The sequence below is a fragment of the Anolis sagrei genome, chromosome 1, assembly GCF_037176765.1.
Source record: "Anolis sagrei isolate rAnoSag1 chromosome 1, rAnoSag1.mat, whole genome shotgun sequence".
Lineage (NCBI taxonomy): Eukaryota > Metazoa > Chordata > Lepidosauria > Squamata > Dactyloidae > Anolis > Anolis sagrei.
Genome location: NC_090021.1, coordinates 89,017,836 through 89,038,637, shown reverse-complemented (window position 1 = coordinate 89,038,637; position 20,802 = coordinate 89,017,836). Strand labels below are relative to the sequence as shown.

General features: G+C 38.5%; 2 protein-coding genes across 4 annotated transcripts in view; one reads left to right on the top strand and one right to left on the bottom strand.

Annotated features, from left to right (window-relative positions):
* The window catches only part of CEP85L (centrosomal protein 85 like), a 140,725-nt gene that overhangs the window by 55,269 nt on the left and 64,654 nt on the right, over positions 1–20,802 (bottom strand). For all 3 annotated transcript variants that reach the window (XM_060753244.2, XM_060753243.2, XM_060753245.2), the window contains one exon: positions 14,776–15,560. In XM_060753244.2, the coding sequence (XP_060609227.2) occupies positions 14,776–15,560 (785 nt within the window). The remainder of the gene's footprint in view (positions 1–14,775; positions 15,561–20,802) is intronic.
* Positions 1,720–10,428, top strand: PLN (phospholamban). The gene is made up of 2 exons (XM_060753246.2): positions 1,720–1,816; positions 7,196–10,428. The coding sequence occupies exon 2, from the start codon at positions 7,310–7,312 to the stop codon at positions 7,466–7,468; it is 159 nt and encodes a 52-aa protein (XP_060609229.1). The 5' UTR covers positions 1,720–1,816; positions 7,196–7,309; the 3' UTR covers positions 7,469–10,428.

Below are 20,802 nucleotides of genomic sequence, written 5' to 3'. Positions count from 1 at the left end.
TCCTATTCTAAGCAGGCATCTAAGTTTGAAATGTGTGCATGTATTTAAGGTGTGCAGAATCACTTCAGGATGGGTGGGGGGACACTTGTTATAGGCCAGATGTTACCTAAGATCTTGGCCAGATGTTACCTAAGATCTTGGGATTCGAGCCAAAGTGCAAAATTAGATTTTGTTTCTCCTCTTTTTTCTCAGCTTATTTATTTATTTCCTATATTTATGCCCCACCCTTCTCCCCTCAAAAGGGGACTCAGGGTGGCCTAACAAAAGCATCATACAATGCTACCATCATAAAAACATTAAAATATTAAAAATTAAAACAACAATTAAAACAATTAATTAAGGCACATCCATTAAAATCGAAATCCAAAAACCAGTCCGGGTCAATTCATTGCCATAAGTTGTGTGATCTTCTTCCACTTGCTGCTCACTGATCAAACGCTTGGTCCCATAACCAGGTCTTGATTTTCCTTCTAAAAGACAAGAGGGAAGTGGCCAATCTGATATCTCTAGGGAGGGCATTCTATAGGCGGGGGACCACTGCTGAGAAGGCCCTGTCTCTTGTCCCCATCAACCGTGTTTGTGATAGTGGTGGGATCGAGAGCAGGGCCTCTCCTGAAGATCTTAAACTTCATGATGGTTCGTGGCAGGAGATACATTCGGACAGGTAGTCTGGGCCAGAACCGTTTAGGGCTTTAAAGGTTAATACTAGCACTTTGAATTGTGCTCGGAAGCTGATCGGTAGCCAATGGAGTTGGCGTAACAAAGCAGTTGTATGTTCCCTGTACGTCGCTTTGGTGAGCAACCTGGCTGCCGATCGTTGGACTAGTTGAATCTTCAAAGGCAGCCCCATATAGAGTTGGGTCAGTGTAGCCAGCTTTGCTCCTCCTATTTATTCAATGCACTATCAGTAGTCAGAGGTGATAGGAGCTGTTCTCTTTTCATTTAACTGGAGGTAGCAAGGCTTTGGGAAGACAACTCATAGCACAGATTAAGTCCTCAAGAGTATTGCCTTCCCCCCTTCATTCAAAATCACAGCAGCAGTACAGAGCCAACTGCATGGTATGGTGAACTACTGTCTTGTCCACTGAGCTATCTCATGATCACCATTAGCACCTGTAAGAGCAAAACATGTGTTTGGGTTTTTTTAATGTTCAAAATAGTTTTACAGAACAGAGGAAGTACAACTGTAGTTGTTGTGTGCCTTCAAATCATTCCTGATTTATGACAACCCTATCACAGGATTGTCTTCGCAGAATTTCTTTCATAGAAGATTTGCCCTTGCCTTTCTCGACTGAGAAAGTGTGGCTTGCCCAAGGTAATCAAGAGGGTTTCTATGGCATAGCAGGTATTTGACCCCGGTGTCCCTGCCTAACACCCAAGCCACCACACCACACTGGCTCTCAAGAAATAAGAAAAGGTATTCTAGTTTTCATCACAATTAGAACTTAAACCATAAAACTAGAAATGACTCTGTCACCACCTGTATTATTGGTAAAATCCATCATCATGTCTTTGTTCATATTTCTTTAATTTACAAGAATATAAATGGCTTTTCACCCCTTCCACTGATAGTTCAAATATTAAACATCACTGTTCTAAATGTGGCTGGCCCTGTAACGTCCCTGGTCTTATAAAGGCTCTTCTATAACCAATCAGCAGAGAAACATTCCTGAATGACATCATGAGCCCTGCCTATGAAACTTTTGTTATTTTTTCCCTCCAACAACTTCAGTTGTTCCCACAAAGCCGATGACAGAGAACGCCTTTCCATATCCCAGGAAATAGCATCATACAATTAAGTAAAACAGTTCCTGAGGTAAGAGTATTTGCTTTATTACTAACACACTAGGAGTTGTGTATTTCTAAACTACCCTATTAAATCTATAGCTTTTGTTGAGAAAAAAACAACCTGATACAAAACTCCGACCAGTTGCCTTCTATATCTCTGTAGATTTATCTTGTAACATATACAGACGTAACAAGTACTTCTAAACGGCATGTATGTCTCTGAAAAAAGAGGGAAATTGGGAAGAGGGGGGCAGGAGCATGGTATAAAAATTAAGTCAAGCTGTATTTTAGCACTTTTTTTTCCTTTAAGGAGAGCTATTAGATATCATCACATTCACAACAGCAGAAATACTTAATATTGCTCATCTTCTTTCTGGTCTCTCATTTTTTTGTTGCAAATCAATATGGTAATACATTACCTTTTTTATTAATTAATTTATTATTAAAGCATTTATATTCTACCCTTCTCACCCCAAAGGGGACTCAGAGCGGAGCACAACATATAAACGGCAAACATTCAATGCCGAAACATAACTAGACTATACACATACATAAACATTAAAATCAATTATCTCAACATTTCTTCTTGGTAACTGACTCACTTGTAGCATTAATTGTTATTGTTTGGGGATTATTATTTTTTACCACAACAATATATTTTATACAAATATTGTCTGGGATCCAGACAGTAACGTAAGGAAACCCAGATTCCCTCATGTTTCATGGATTTTTTCTTCCCCTCCCTTTGAATATCACATCTACTGCAAATAATCATATGGGAGGGATGGTATTTAAAATACAGAAGCCCAAAGGCTTTCTTGTCACACAGATCTAGTAGCCTAGATTATGGATTGTAACCAGCAGCTGCAAGTGGGAAAAATCCCAATAAAGTCACCTGGATGGAAACACTTCAGTGTTGTGCTGTCTTGCAACTAATGTCATAAACAAGCTATATATTTCAACAATTGTCTGCATACATATCATACAATATAAATTGATAACTGTATGAATAATGTATGCTTTTCTCAACCAACGAAGTGATTCATTAAAAGTGCCTCCTAATTATAAACCTAATTATAATCATAAATAAAAATAGGGAAAGCAGAAAAACTGATAAGTCTCAACAATAGAAAGGCAGGCAAGCATTTAAATCCATTTACAAAACAATCTTTATATGTGTTTGCTTGGAAGAAAGTCTGATTACATTCAAATACATGTTATTGAAATATAAAATGTATAAAGGATTGCAGCCTTGGAACAGATACATATTATTACTGGGCCAATAAAAAACTATTCTAAGAAAAAGGAAACACTGAGCATTTCTGAAACTTATCCCAATAAAATGCAAACACCTTTCTGCCCCCTGTTGCAAGATATGTGACCAGTCGCATAAATTAATGTACTGAAAGGTTACAATAAGCATGCCAGGAGTACACTACTGCTGTTACAATAGAAAACATAACTGAAAACCATTCCAAAATTATAGAATTGTTATTAAATTGTTAATTGTTATTAAAATTTCAGTGGAATATGCTTATTTTCCCCACACTTAAACTAACAAAATCTGATCCACTTCCACAAAGACATTCCTATTAAGATATAAAAGAACCAAGAAAGAATCACTGCAATGATAAAAAATTAATGTTTTGATTTCTTACCCTGATTTTTTTTTAATGGATAGCTGTTTTTTTTAAAATATCAGGGAAAGATACCAAAGCATCTCATTTTCTCAGATGGTGATGGGTAAAATCTGAGCCAATGCTTATTCTGAGCCAAGATCTATTCTTTCCTAGGTAGTCCCTGTGAGCTAGCTCAACATTTTAACAACTTTTAGTAGGTGTGTAGAAAACAAATCACTCTGAAGCTTTTCTCTTTGGAAAAAAAACCCAAAAAATCCTCCCTGTTCTTATTTTATCATGATGACACAAAGTGTTTTTCTACAGTCACATGAAAACTACAGCTTTCCCCTAAACCACTACGATTTTCTCTTAGGAATTTACGTCAGCTTCTTTTATTATTGTATTTCACCTTCTTTTTAGGTGTGCCACTTGAGTGCCCTCAGTCCCGTTCCCCACAAGTCCTCACATCTTTCTGTTATCAAACTTTGCCTCCACAACCACACTGTTTTTGTTGTTTTTTTTACAACAGTCTTCTGAAATATCCCCCTGTTACTTCAATTTTATTAAGCTTTTTACCTCTGTTTATTTCCTGTCCCTTATAACTGATGCTTCCACGGTGCTCATGGTGATGCGTTTTCCCAAAGAATTACCACCAGGCTCTTGACTGAACATCTCTTGCTCATCCCAACTGATCTAACTAGTGCCACTGCTTACATGAAAATTAATCATGTTTGTTGTCATTTATACAACACAGATGGGAGTCAGATAACCTGGGAATATACAATTAGGGAATTGCTAGGAAAGAAGAGTTACTTTTTTTCAAATTACAGTACACGCAGACCTCTGTATCCATAGATTCGGTATCCACAAATTTGACCACCCACACTTTGAAAACATATAAAAAGATTCAACCATCAGTAGCTTGAAAAATATATATAAAAAGAAATCCAAACAGCAGACTCTGATTCTGCCATTTTATATAAGGTACATAACTGTATATAATGGGATTTGAGCATCCACGGATTTTGGTATACGCAGGGATCCTGGAACTAAACCCTATCAGACACCAAGGGTCCATCATATGCTGAACCGTTATTATAGTAGTAGTTAGACCATAGGTCTTTCACATATAGGACAAACAAATACATAAAAACCAGATTATTAAATACAATATAAAATACACCATTAAAGACTATTTAAACCATTAAAATGCTATATCTATCAATGAGTTCTATCCTTTACAATCTGCTGCTTTGGGACAGCATTAGCAGTACACTGGGGACCTCTAGTGGTATATTGGGACACTATTAACTAAGATCTTGCTTGGAAGAAAACTATCTAAGAAAACAAGGAGTCTTGTGGCACCTTAAAGAGGGAAAAAGTTATCTTTGGCATAATCTATTGTGAAACATGTTTTCCCAGGATCTCATACTGTTCTCTACACTTCCCTTCCTTTCAACACCAGTGACCCCTTTATTGTTTTAAAAAAAACATTTCTTTTTCTATCCTAACCACCACCCTTGAAAAAAGTTTGACTTGGCAGTAGTTTTTGTGGGTTGCAATCCATGGAAACATATGAAAAATAAGGTCTGACATTCTTTAAAAGGGCCACAAGATTCTCTGCCTGTTTTGTTAACCTAACACAGTTCCTGATGGTCTAGCCCTCATTGGAAATTTCTTGTAAAACAATTTTATTTTTCCAAAACAAAAGTGACATCACTGAAATCTTAGACATTTTAGAATGTTTTATAAATTCAACAGGTTTGTCTTCTTATTTACTTAACAGCATTTCTGCCCCAAATTGGATAAACTGCTTTCACCTCAAAACTAAAGCTTTTGGGGTACTTCAAAAATACAACCTAAAACCATAGCATACATTAATATAATTAAAAAAGATGAATTATAAAGCAGATTAAAACAGCCGAATGATAAAATGAAAGAATATATACATTTAAAAAGGGACAAAAATATTTCAGCTGGGTACAACATGATCTGTTATAAAGTGCCTTTAATGGTCGGGGCTCCACAGGCAGCACACTGCTTCACTGTGAATATCCAACACATTATGGTTTTATGAGTGAATTGACTTTATGTTTAAGTTGTGTTTTTGGAAAACACAAGCTAAGGATTCCAAGTCCATCACTGCTTTGTGTTTTGAGCATATGTTGATCTAAATTCTTGAACAAATCCAGGGGTAATGATCCCATGCAGGGAATGAAATGTCCTCTGTCAAGGAGTGCCATGGGAGTGGACAGAAAGATGAAAGAAAAAAAATAGGGTGTGAATCCAGAAGCAATATATTTTTGAAGTGCTGGCTCCAGCAAGGTGGTCAGCATAAAGAGGATCACATGTTCAAAATATTATGTTTCTGTTACAAAATATAGTGTTCACAAGATGAAGCAGAAATAGTATGGCTTCTTATTTTGGCCTTTCCTTGCCAAATGTATCTGAATAAAAGAGGGTGGAAAATTTCATGGAATAATTCCATTTTAAAACATTGCAAGAAGGGAAGAGTATCCGCATTTTTTTTTGCAAGGCTGCCAGTTCAAAAAATGGAGATATGCAACCATTTCTGTTAACTAGTTATGAGACAAGTCTGTGAAGTGTCAAGCCGTGTTTAACAAATGTGTTTAATCTGCTAGTACTTAATTCAGTATAGCTTGCTTGGAGCAAGATAAACATTTTCAAATATTGCAGTCCATATTTGGATAGAAGGAGGAATACCATTTTTACCAAGTCCCTTGAGAACACTTGTGTCTGCCTTGTTATTACAGTGTCTATTCTTGAGAAATGTAAATCCCCCAAAAAGAACCACACATGGTGTCAGTTAGGCAAATATTTTAATGGCTAATGGTCTCCTGCCCTTCATCTATCCAGAATCAAACTGAGCTAAAAGTAATGGATATACACGATGAAATTGTGGAGTGCATTTATATAAAACATTCCTCCAGAAGTTGTGACCTAAGGTCAACACAGCTCACCAAATATGTATTTGGGACTGCTAGGTGCCTGACAAACCTCCCTGTTCTTGCAGGCATACAGAACAGGGGACATATGTAAGCTCTCTAAACAACTCATTACAAACTATTTTGTGGGCTTGGTTTATCAAAACAATAGCTGGAGTACTGTTTTGTGCATGTTTATGTACACCTACAAATAGACATTCTTCTCAAATATGGAAGATGGATGTGCATGCACATTTTGCATGATTAGCATCACATATGGTGCACTTTGCACCTGGAGATGTGCATGCACATTTGGTTGCATAATACTAAAATTCACTAATGAGGTAATATTGCATAATTGTTGCCTAACCCCTTAGATTATGCTCCATTGTCCCCATGGAGAATTGTGGCCTTAGTGTGGCAAAGATCTAATCTCCATCTCGATCATTTTGTACACTATTTGCAAAAAATGTCTGGCTATGCCTTATGATTCTCTGTAATGGGTTTAAGAATGTACACAGAAGTTACATCTGGGGATAGATTTGTGTCATATATTCAAAATGTGTGTGTCTGAGTTTTCACTGGGGGCACATGATAGCTGGTACATGGTAAAGGCACACAAGAAAGCTGCAGTCACCTCTGCTTTTGAAAAAGCCTGGGAAATTTACTGAACGACACATAGACTTGCTGTTAAGATTGTTTTTGATGATAAAAAATATCTCAGAAGTGAAAGGTCATGTATTTTGTTTCAAGCAGTGTGTCCACTCTGAAGTAATCTGCACTTGCACTAGCCAAAGCACTGTTTGCCATGTGTCTAACACTTCACTCTCCTGCTCTCCCTAGCTCCACAAAGATTCTTAATCCCCCAAAGAGAAGATCTTAAGCACTTTGCACTGTCCCTGAAAACCTCGGCTTCCTAAAAAACATTCTTTATTAAGTGTCTGCTTTCCTGTTGCCATGGAGAAGGTGCAGTACATGACCCGCTCTGCTCTGAGGAGAGCCTCAACTATTGAGGTCAACCCACAAACCCGTCAAAGGCTTCAGGAGCTCTTTATAAATTTTTGCCTTATCTTAATATGCCTCTTGCTTATCTGCATCATTGTGATGCTTCTCTGAAACCCAGCATATTTGATTCATCTTCACTCCATTATGAAATGGAAAAAGCACGTCAAAGGGGGAAAAGAACCGAGCAAGAATCTTCCAGAACAAGGACATGCTTGCAAGGAAGTCCACCATTTGGACTAAGCAATGTCTCATCAACTGCACAGTTCACTTATCAACCATTGTAACAGAATTAAAATCACCTGATCTGGACAGCAATTTTGACACCTACTGCCACAAGGCTATGCATGAGCTAAATCTTACTTGCCCTGCTAAAAAGGAAGTCTTCTGTGAAAGCTGCAGCCCACTGTGTTTGGTTTGTTTGTTTTACTGAATTGATGTGTTAGTAAAAACAGCTATAAAATGTTTAGTAGAAACCATAAACGTTTGGTACCAAATGGTAAATCTGAACTACGAAAACACCAAGGTCAGCCATGAATGAACTATTAATAGGTATACTATATATTCTAGAAACACCCTTGAGCAGTCTGTTTTAAGAATGTGATTATCTTGATTTTGAATTCAAGCTGTTAACAATTTTGTTCGATCATATTTTCAACAGAAACTCTGAAAATAATGTTAAACATCTGAAAAATAAAAATATTAAAGTGAAGTTGATTATTCACTTTAATCTATCATCAATTATTCTCAAGTTCAAAAATCAGAACTAGGACCGAGATTGTGCTCAAACACTATTATGGCCTTTATGTTACTTGCAAAATCAGATATTCTTTTTCAAAGTGTGATAGTGAGAAACCGGTGAAAGACACTACTTGATAATGTATAACACGTAGAGATTTTAACATTGATTTTTGTGGAGATTAAACCAAGCAATATATAGTAAAACTAACTTCCCAAATGTAAAATTGAGAGACTGCATAAACAGCCAAATTAATGTTTCCCATTTTTGCAGGACTCAATAGCAGTTAAACCAAAAAACTATTGCCAGTCCACAATGCCTCTTGCACTTTGGTCACATCTTTTTTATTTTTCTCATAAAAGTGAAGTCCAGAGAACTTAAGAAACTGTAAGATCTTTTTTTTACAGAAAAGTAAAACACCATATTTGTTTGAATCTAATACTCACCTTTTGGGGCTAAATTACATAACTAAAAGTGAGGTGTGCGTTATATTCAGTGGCACATTAGAACTGCAAACAAAAACTGACCTGCGCCCATCCATTAGGCCAAGGCTTCCCAACTGGTCTCATTCATGAAGCCTTCAAAACCTCCCCCTTGGTTATGATGGGAAGCCGCTGCCCGTCTAACAGGCCAAGGCTGGCAAGTTCACCAGTGTTGTCCCGTGAGAGGGGCATGACTTCTCTTGCCCATAGGCCATTCTGAGGCAGACTGCAGAATGGCTGGCAGGGAAGGGGAAAACCACGTATTACAGCTGACATTTTTTTTTTTTTTTGCTTTGTGCATTTTGAAAATTGAGGTGTGCATTACAATCAATGGTGCATTATACTTGAGTAAATATGGTAATTTTGGATACATTTTTTTTAAATAAAAAAGAGGTGTACAAATAGGGTGACACATAGCCAGTGATGCAGGGGTACAAAATCAGAGGCTGTATTTTTTCTTTGGAAAATCTTTCATATCAAATATTTATATTCCAGTCTCCCAAATCAAGGGATGCCTGAATGGTTTTCTTGTTAATCATTCATGTCAGATAGACTAAATTATAGGATATGATGATCTAGTTATTCTTTGGAGGGGACAAGTATTTACAAGCCCTAGCACTGAGAGGACTAGACTAACAAATGAATGCAATGCTATGCTTGTTACTATTTCACTGAATCTCTTGCTTCTCAGTCAGTTACTAAGTACAAGAAGTCAAGTGGTAATTTAATTTGCCTGTGCTCACAGACTGAAAAACATTAACAAAATGTTTAAGTAGTTCTACTGAAGTAGTTTTTCCTGAACTTAAAATGGATATGTAGTAAATGAGTGAAGCTGAAGGTACTTTACTTATATCTCAGCAAATAAAAGGGAAAACTGTTGATATGGCATGCTCTCTTTGGGCTTGCTAACTTTTAAAAAGTATTATTTCAGGTATAGCCATGTTTGTGATATATATGGGAAATATATACTTTTCTCTTTACGTTATTAAAAATATTACAATAAAATAATTACTATAAAAAGCTTTGAATGTGTTTGAATGTAATATTTCAGTAAGATGTCCTAACTCAAATAATATTATTTAGTTACACTTTTTTTTTCAACATGGACACCATTGTGCATATCTGATGCATTTATAATACTTCCACTCTCTTAACATGGTTAGGGAATATCAATTAAACTACAAGGTTTTGTGTTCCCTATCCTCCTCTAAGACAAATTTTCTTTCTAACCTCAATCTTGGTTAAAGCTAAACTAGGCAATGAACTTAACAATAGTTGATATTAAATGAATTTACTAATAGCCAAAGCTTTGGGAAAAAACTAAACTCTGGTTCATTAAAATAGTGACGGTTCATTAAAATAGTTTGACTGCTAAGGACAGTTCATGCCAAAGAGGGGAAAGTAATGGGGAAAAGAGGTATATGGTAGAGCAGTCAACTTCCTTAACAACAGTCAGTGGAATGAAATGATCAGATATACATCAATCTGTTGTGCCTTCTCATAACCAAGCCAGTTAGTGGTATCACTTGGTCAGCTGAATGCATGAAAAATCCATTCTCAGATGAAAGTTATCCAGTATATATGTGTGTGTTAACAGCATGAAATCACAGACCGAATTTTCTTATCACTTCTATTAGTATTTGTGCAATCATTTTAACTGTATATGGTATGTTATCACTTTTACTGATATATGGTAAGAAGTAAGAATGTCTAATGGTTTGTTTGATCAAAGCTGTTAAATATGTTAAGAACATTTTCTTCATATAATTATGTTACATATGAACTGTTTCCACCTTGTTGAAAAATAACAATTTCTTCTTAAAATAAAGATGAAGGCTAACTGATTAACAAGATGCTTTGGGGTTATTTCACAATGTTTTAATTTTAGATAGCAAATAAATTAAATATAATTTAGTGAATTTAAAACAAAATGAGTTTGATAATTTTCAAAGCAAAATTGGAAGCACACCTCTTTGATGAGTGGGAAGGGGAGAGGTCATATAAAGCTCCCAGATCTTGGGAAAGTACTTGTGGCCATCTGTGTCTTCTATGTTGTCAAGACAAAAGACAAGAGCTGGGAACAGGAAGATACCGCTTAATAGTCAATATTATCTAGTGAAAGCTTTGAGAAAATATCTTGTTCTGAATCAAAATCCTCCATCTTTCCATGACAAATCAGTTAATATAGACAGGTGTAATCAAATATTGGTTCTGACCTGGTAGGCAAGTCAGAACTTAGTGATCAAGTCTCCACACTACCATCTTTAGCACAATCCTATGGATTTTTATGTAGAACTTGACGACTATATTCTATGGGATTTAATTCAAAATAACATGGGATTATAACCTCATAGATTTTCCACTGAGAGCATTAACAATGGGGTTCTTGCTTTTCCAGATCCATACTATTATGAAAGAGAGGTTGAGTCTAAAGATTGAGGGAAAGACTGGGGCTTAATTTGACAGTGAACATGAAATGTGTCTCTCAGCCAATCACTATCAAAATGTCCAGTCCAAGCTTCCCTCTAGAATTAGACACTGGGGATTTTTGTAAAAGCAGGAGATTCAACCACCTCTGTTGTTCACCACCAAAGCAGCTGATTCTAGTCTTCCCTTCTGAAACCTGAATGAATAGCTGAAATCAGAATGGAAACCTTTTCAAGATGCCATCTCAAACTCTTACTTTAGAACTGGGAAGGGAACTGCCATTCACTATCCATCACAAGCTCATTCAGCCCTATTCTAAGCTACATGATAAAACTGAAAGTCTAGTCCTCTTTGATAAAGTATAATAGACAACTTGTCAAGGTGACTGTGACAACTGGAAATATGGACAGGTGAATAAACCTGAAATGTGACATGGAGATAGAAGCAAATACAATAGCAGATATCTACAGAGGAGCAGTCATTTTTTAGGCACACAAATTAACTTTCAATACTAAATTTAGTTAATTTTTAGTTGGTTAATTTGGCTTTTTCCTAAGGTGTCTCTTAAAGTCAATCAATTAAAAACATTCACAATAAAATGTTGAACTAATTAAAATTAAACAATTACATGTTCTCTGAATAGTCAATGTTATTTAAAATGATAGGAGATTCAAATAACTGAAAACTTCTGGAGCACCTTTGTGTTATTATTAAAATTAAAAATATATTTCAGCACACACACAATGATAAAAATATGGAATTATTCCATTAATTGCAAAAATTAAACAATATAAGTAAACAAACTGCTTCTTATTAAATGTACCAACATTTGTTACCACATGCTACTGAATTCTTTGTATCATCTCTTAAGGCTGGTGTTTTGTTTTTAGTGATATAAGGAATTGGCTTTAACCTCTGTTGCTCATCAGCCATTTTCTCTTAGGTGAATGTCAAGACAGGAGTCATGAATTGAAGATGTGATATTCAAAGCTGCAACCTCAATCTACTGCTACTGAAACTGAGCAAGGCTAAAAACTACAATTAAGGCTTTTGTTCAAGCCACTCCTCAAAATGGATCTTTCTACAAATAGAGGTCTCAACCTATTACTCAATTTCCTGCTTATTTTCTTGGTTCTTGTTGTCATGTACATCCTTGTGAAGTTGATGTGAATTTTTGGTCTAAGACTTACACACCACCATGACAACTTGAACCTTTAAACTACAAAACAAGCAAAAATTGGAAAACTCACGACCCAATAACCTGCTGGTTGGGCCAGCTTTCTCTTTTTTTTAGGCAAATTAAGAATAAGAATTTGTTGGTGTGCATTTTTGTAACAGGACAAAATAAAAATACAGTGTAGAAAAGCGACGCCTTCACGTTTTGGAATTAAAATAAGCAACTTCAGTGATCTATATTTAAGTATCTACTGATCAAAAAGCGGATTTTGGATTTTAGTCCGACAGACTTTCAAGCAGAACGGGGAGAAAAAAACTACATCACCACAACCTAAAAAACAATGAAAGAGAAAATGAAACAGCAAACATGAAATGTCCATCAAAAGAAGATAACAACGGCAGAGTTATGTAAAGAAAAATGTAATCTCCTGTGACTTTGATCTGGGGGGAAGGGAGAAAAAATAGTCATTACAAAATGTACAGAAAAATACTTAATGACAACAAGTAGGCATCCTCATTCAGAAGCAGGCCTCACCACAGGCAACACTAAGCTTTACTCCATATATACTTGGGGATAAAGCCCACTAAACAGAAGTGAAACTTACTATAAATATCTATATGTAAGTCTAGAAAAACTGTGTGATTTTCCATGGGTCAATAACTACTGTGCCTTAACGTTGGAAAAAAAAAAAGAACCACACCCTTCTCTTGAGTGTTTCTTTTAGGTTATCCTGGGATGTACTAAGCTGTTTTCTTTTATCACACTAAGAGAACAAATAGCCCCCTTTTTATAAGAGTTAATACAGCACCTTAACTTTTGTCAAAAAAGAAACCATCACCTTTTCTGAGTAGACTGATGAAAAGCCTTTTTTAATGCCTGGGTGGGAAAATGACAGTAGTGGTGGCCAGGGGCAACTGGCCTCATAGAAACGCTGGTGCTTTCCTGTCTCTGTGGAATGACTTATCCATGGGCCACATCAAAATTCATAATTTTGGCCTCAAAACAGGTCTTCAACTTCTCTATTAGTATATATGGTGCTTACAAACAAACAAACATGAAAATGATTTTAAGAAGATATGTAGATTCCACAACAACATGCTAATTGTGACTAAAAATATCCTCTCAATAATATACACATTAAGTTATTCGTAACCTTATGTTATGAAGGTCATAAACTCAAGCCCACACTCCAAATCTAGGCCATTCCCTCTCCTTATTTTCAGACCAAGTTTGATTCCATCTTTAGCTTCATAGGCCTCCCAAACTCTAGAAGATAGTATTTTACAGAGTACACATCATAGTGGGTGTACTTAAGAGTTCCTTTCTATTGGTTGCTCTTTGATCTGATGTAAATACAGACATGCAATTATTATTTTAAACAAATCCTTTAAAAATTCTGAATGCAGATGTCTCTACACTAAAATACTACCCAAAAAAATTCGCTAATCTGTTGTAAGGTCATGTAGAGCCCAATTGTACACTTCTGGATCTTCGAGGTCCCTGCACCCTCCTGCAACTCCCATGTATCAGAAAGTGCTGCACTGGAAAATTGAGAAACCATCAGCAGATTTTAGGCAGAAAAATGCAGTAATAGGATGAAGGGAAGAAATTTTAGATCTGCTGCCACTAGATACTTAAGTATACTGTTGAATCCTGCCCAGTTTCATTTATAAAACCACTACGTTTCACAAATGTAGGTATTTTTGCACCTACTCCTTTAACATCAGAAACATGACAGAACTCTGGATGTATACAACAAAGACTCAAACATCCCCCATTGCCCATGCTTGAAATCCTTTTACCTGTGTGTTTAACTCTTTTTAAAATATGAAACTTACATAGGAAACATCCTCAGTATTTATCATTCGTACCAATTTTGCTTTAGTTCCCAAGGTTTAATCTAGTCTCTAATAGTTAAAAGCTAAGGAATAATTAAAACCACTTAACTAGATATTTCTAAGCCACATTGTTTTGTCAGTCATTGTTGTAAAAAATAGAAAGGTCACACTTAGCAGAAAAGCTATATACACCCATAGATATAAAACAATTATCAGAATGTACTGCTGTTAACGTAATTTGCCAGTATTAAGAACTGCATCAGTTTAAAGAAATAAAGATGGAAATAATCTTAATACATGAATTTTATTAAAGAACGAAAATTGAGGTTATGTGATTCTTTCTTTCTTCTTATTGTTTTCTTCTCCACATCCAGAAATATTGAAGATGTTTTGTTTTGTAAGCTCATGATCACGTATAATAAAAATGAATGCAGTCCCATTTTATTTCAATTAAAGCTTTTGCAATATTTCAATTACAATGAATAAAAGTCTTTATACAACAGTTATGTACTAGACTGAACACTAGGGAGAGCCACTAGTCTTAGTTATCAATATATTGTTTGATACATCAATGCATCTGAGGAAGTGGTCTGGAATCCACAAAAGCACATACTAAAATAAACTGGTGTCACAAGATTCCTCCTTCCCTCTATTCCATACCAAAGCAGACTTAACCAGGCTATGTTCTTTAATACTGTATTATATCATTTCTTTTTCTATCCACTTGAGGGCAGTAAATGCTGCTTTTAAATTCTTACCTGAACATGATGCTCACTTCCCGTTCTAAATTCTTCAAGCTGCTGTAACTGCCAAGAAGGTAAACTGTATGACTCCTCAGAAGACCTAGGCTCTGGTGGGTTTGTATGAAATTGTTCTGTAAGCCACCGCTGAGTCCTCTCAGAGGGCTGAATGGGAAGTCCGCTCACAGCCTGTGCCCCCAAAGTTATATATCCAGGATGGAAAGCCTCACAGTTTGATATAACAGGCTTGCTTTCAGGTAAGGCACTATAGGTCATGTCTAAGGCATGTCTCCTGTTTGAGGGATCAGGAACTCCCAAGTCTTCTTTGCTGCAACTTTCAAATTTGTATTTGCAGTCCAGGGTAGAAGTTCTCATCTTCCCTGTTTCTCTGTCTTCAGTTTTGAGAACTTCCATACTACTGTGCAAGCAGCTTGTCCCATTTGTTCTTAATGGTGGTGACACAGTCTTGTCTCTTCCCATTTTTTCCATGCTGACCCTGCACTCTGCTGTGTAAATGCCCCCATCCTGGCTACAGCTCATAGACGGATTGAGCTTAGACAAAGATGACCATTTTCTTACAGGTCTCAAGTCCTTCATGTCAAGAGAGCTGTCCAAAATGTCCTGATGCCTACTTCCAGCAGACCTCAAAAGGCTTGTGCTCCATTTTGAACAATCAGTCTTGAGAAGTTCCCGATGTTTGGAAAGTGAAGCACTGGCATTAGTCGGCATCACATGGGCAGTGGGAATTGAGACCAGGGAGTGGCTGGGCTTAAACGAGGAGGTACCACTTGAGGTGGAATGATCTGGGGAAAGAGATTTTCAATGTGTGAGTGAAGATAGTACTAACAAAAATAAGCCAACATTGCAGGCCACAATACACAATGTAACATGATTTTTGTTCCTGGTTGGGAGGCTTAGAGGGCATGCTTTGTGTCCCATCCCTCAACCCATCTCTGACAATCTATGCAGTATCTGGAAGATTCTAGGGCAAAAACCTGACCAAGAAACTGCAATGCCCCAATAGTAGACAGTGGCTTGGATCTTGAGTTGTAGTTGTACAAGAGGAAAATACGATCACTGGACTTCCACGTTTGATCCTCACCTTAACGCTGCAACCCTCCCCTCCCCTTTCTCAAACACATGAGAAGGCTTCCTACACTGTCTGACAGAGCCTCTGCAGATACTTTTATGGGCTGTAGAGAGCTGAACTGGGAACAGGGAGGCTTTATTTAATGGAACATAAGTTAAGATTCAAACCTTTGTACTAGGAAAACTATGCAATATGCAGCAAAGATAGAGTTACTGCTTTGGCTTTCAGCACTCTGGCTCCATCTTGAATCTGAAATGTCAGTAGGCTGACAAAAAATCCCAATGTACCAATGTTCCTAGACAGACAAGCAAGTTAAAATTAACAAAGGTGAGGCAGAGGTTATGGGAATTTGAGTAGCAGCTCTCCTATGCCCAGCAACTGCTGTTTTGCATCAGAGCCAGCAGACAAGCAAAAATAAGCAGCTAATCCTGGCATTAGAATCTTAGCCTTTACTATGGCACATGGCTCAACCTTCTCCCTAGCTGTTCACGTTGCTCCTGCATGCAAAGCTTTTTTAAAAGTCTTACTATTTCACTCTAATCATGGTTCTGGAGTTACATTGGTGGCTTTTTAAAGAAACTAGAAGTGGACAAACTAATGTAGCTCCACATGTTTTTGAATTCAACTTCCATTCCAACTAGCCAACTTAAGCAATGGCGAGGAATCCTAGGAACTTCAGTTTCACAACATCTAAAGATTGCCCACTGCAAAAAGCGGCACTATGGAAGATAGAAGTTTAGCACTGGTTTTCTACATGTTTAGTAAATCCCATTGAATTCAAGGTAAGTTTGTATGTGGTTCTACAATTCACTAAACTGAATGGAACTTCTGTCTGAGTACAAGTGGTAACCAGTGCACTGCAAAAAATGCATTGGCATGTATTGCAGCTGAACACTCATACCTTAAGTTTTCTTTTATTAGTCTTGTTAGAGAAGGAACCACAGCAGTTCTAGTTTGAATGTCAAACCATTTGAAAAGCACTGGATGGCAAGTAAAAGAAAAGGTCATAGTTCAAAGTCCCTCTTCAATTAGGACACTAAGGACATACAGAATATGGTTCTTTATGCCCTGCAATACACTGGTCTTTGTCAGAGCCACACATCCTGAAGTCTTTAGTAATTTACAGTTCCACCAAATAAGCAGGGTGAAAGAGAAGATGTTAACCTTTAATTATTATTTTTGTTGATTAATCACACTGATCAATCAATTAAAGCTAGCAGCTTGTGCTTCTAATGCATGGCACGGGGACAGCAACAGTTCTATTATGTTTGTTGGAACAGAGGCAAATTCAGATATGTTACATGCATTGTTTCTAAGTTTAATTTCTAGTGCTTCATCTATTCAGCCATAATTAAATTAATGCCCTTGAGAAAATGGGCAAGTGTACCCTTGGCTGATTTTCCCCTAATTGAACTCAGAACATAGCAAGACAGTGAAGCTGTTTCTATTCAAAGAGCTGTTTGCCAACATTCAGACTAATAAATATTTGGTTACAAGATTCTATTTTGCTTCAGAGTTCAATATGAGTATTCCTGTCACACAATTTAAGGGAGGAGATGCTTTTAGATTTCTCTATTCCTGTTTTTAAGTCATATAGTGCAGAATTTAAAACAATAAAACAATGTTCTGGTCATTTTCAAACTAAATAGAAATTATTTGTGATTTTAATGCTCACGATTAGTTATTAAGAAAGAATATAACAAAAAAATATATCCCAAAGAATGTATCTGGTTTGGAATTATGCAAACCATTGTGAAGAGATGGGACCACCTGCCCACACTGTATAAATCTGAGATCAGTGTTTGGAGGCAACTTCTCCTCTATCTCATTATCGCCCTCTGGAAATTATGACTAGCAGCAATAGTGTACATGGTTGCTGTAAAACTACCAGATGTTCTTAATAAAAAACACAACATAAGCAGAAAACACAACTAGTTCCTTACGTTCTTCTTGGTCCCAACTGGTTTTAATGTCAGAATGGAGAGGTGCTGTATAAACTAATGCTGCAACATTGCTGTGTTCCCAAAGTTCAGAAACAAAGTACTGGCGGTCCCTGAGTTATAAACATCCGACTTACAAACGACTCATAGTTACAAATGGGAATGAGATAACAGGACATGAGAGAAATCCACCCCTAAAAAGAGAAATTCACTTCAATGGAGTTATCATGTCTCCATTGAAGCTTTATCAGAATCCATGTTTCCACAAGCCAAAATTTTCAAAATACAATTATCATAGGGATAGAAATCTTCTGATCGGGCACACAGACAGCAAAGCAAACACCACAGGGGTGTTAACCCTTTCCTATGATATCCAAAAGTTGGAATTACATTTTTAAATGTACCTGTTCTGACTTACAAACTAATTCAACTTAAGAACAAACCTATAGAATCTATTTTGTTTGTAAGCTAGGGGCTGCCTCTGGTGTCACATGATAGAATTATTAATAGGACCCAGAAGAGAAGGGAAAATATAGCATTATGACAGAACAGAGAGCTAACTATTGTGAGGGGGGCAAACAGAGGCCCAGAATCTAACTGTATTATTATTATTATTATTACTACTACTACTACTACTACTACTACTACTACTACTTTATTTGTACCCCGCGGCTTACACAGGCCAAGGCCTCAGAACACAATAAAACAATACAGTACATAAAGCAAATTAAAAACAGTTAAGCAGAATAAACAACAGCAGTAAACAATACATCAAAACACTATAAAACTGGGCCGGGCCAGAGTAATGGGTACAAGATTAAAAGTGCTGATGTGGCAGGAGGTTTGTAGGATTATAAGTAAGTGCAGTGTGCAGTAATCTTAGTTCTACTAAAGTGCTTCTGGGACTTGGTATTGGAGGTTCCTAATCTGAAAAGGCACATCAGAACAGCCAGGTCTTCAAGTTCTTTCTGAAGACTGCCATTGTAGGGGCCTGTCTAAGATATCTTGGGAGGGCGTTCCAGAGTCGGGGGGCCACCACAGAAAAGGCCTTGTCTTGAGTCCCCACCAAGCGCGCTTGCAACGCAGGCGGGATCACGAGAAGGGCCTCTCCAGATTACCGAAGTGAACGCGTGGGTTCATAGACAATGATGCGGTCATGCAGGTAGGGTGGTCCCAGACCGTTCAGGGCTTTGTAGGTAAGCACCTGCACCTTAAATTGGGCTCGGAAAATAAATGGCAGCCAGTGGAGCTCCTTGAACAGGAGGGTTGACCTCTCTGTGTAATGAGCCCCGGTTAACATCCTGGCTGCTGCCCGTTGGACCAGTTGGAACTTCTGAGCCGTTTTCAAGGGCAGCCCTACGTAGAGCGCATTGCTGTAATCCAATCTAGAGGTGACCAAGGCATGGACCACCCCGGCCAGATCAGCCTTCGCGAGGTACGGTCGCAGCTGGCGCACAAGTCTCAATTGTGCAAAAGCCCTCCCAGACACCGCCGACGCCTGAGCCTCAAGCGTGAGCGATGAATCCAAGAGGACTCCCAAGCTGCGGACCTGTGGCTTCAGGGGGAGTGTAACCCCGTCCAACAAAGGTTGCCACCCTATACCCTGATCCGGTTTGCGATCGACCAGGAGGACCTCTGTCTTGTCGGGATTGATCTTCAGCTTGCTCCTCCTCATCCAGATAGACACAGCAGCCAGGCACTCGTCCAGCACCCGAGAGGCCTCCTTGGAATTAGGTGGAAAAGAGTAGTAAGAGTTGTGTGTCATCTGCGTAGAGATGGCACCCAACTCCAAAACTCCGGATGACCTCTCCCAGCGGTTTCATGTAGATGTTAAAGAGCATGGGAGACAGAATAGAACCTTGCGGGACCCCACAGGTCAAAGGCCAGGGATCCGAGCAGGCGTCTCCCAGCTTCACCATCTGGGTTCGTCCCTCCAGGAAGGACCAGAGCCACGACAAAACCGTGCCCCCGAGACCCATCCCAGAGAGACGACCCAGAAGGATACCATGATCGATGGTATCGAAAGCCGCTGAGATGTCCAAGAGAACCAACAGAGTCACACTCCTCCCGTCTAGAGTCGAAGTGGTCGCCCTCACAGCCCCAAGGACCTCTTCCACGGTCTCAGGAAGAACAAGCCTAAAAGAATCCCACAAAATTGGACAAGCAGATGCCTCCGTCACCTCATCTGGTACTGTGATGAAATTGGAGTCGAGCTCAAGGTGTATCTGAGCAACTTTGCCTGCAAAATGGTGTGCGAAGTCGCAACACCGAGTTGCCGGGTCGTAAAAGGTCTCCTCCACCACAGGTGGGTGAAGGAGTTCCCCGACAACCCGAAACAACTCCGAAGATATATTTGCTGCAGACGCTATACAGGTGGTCGTGAAAGATTCCCTGGCCACCCGTATAGCCACAGAGTATGCCTTAAGAGAGGCTTTAGCCCGTGCTTGATCAGACACGTCCCGAGATCTCCTCCACTTGCGCTCTAGCCCCTTCTCGTATGCTTCATCACAGCCAACTCCCCAGTGAACCAGGGAGACGGCCTGTCACGACGCAACGAGATGGGGCGTTTGCGAGCGATCATATCTATCGCCCTGGACATCTCCCTATTGTAGAGATCCACCAAGGCGTCAATAGAATTGCCAGGCTCCATGGCAGGAAGAACCCCAAGATTCCTCAGGAATTCATCCAGATCCATCAGTCTCCTGGGGCGGACCACCTTAATCTGTCCTCCACCCCTGCGAAGGTTGAGGGTCGCAGAAAGTCTAAAACTGATCAGATAGGGATCAAACCATGACACCGGAAGGATGTTTTGTTCTTCCACTCTGATCATTCCACTGTCCGCCACAAAGACTAGGTCGAGTGTATGTCCAGCCTGATGGGTGGGTCCAGATATAATTTGTGACAGTCCTATGGTCGTCATGGCGGCCATAAAGTTCTGAGCTGCGCCAGACAAGGAGGTCTCAGCATGGATGTTAAAATCTCCCAGCACCACCAAGCGCTGGGAAGCCAGGGCCA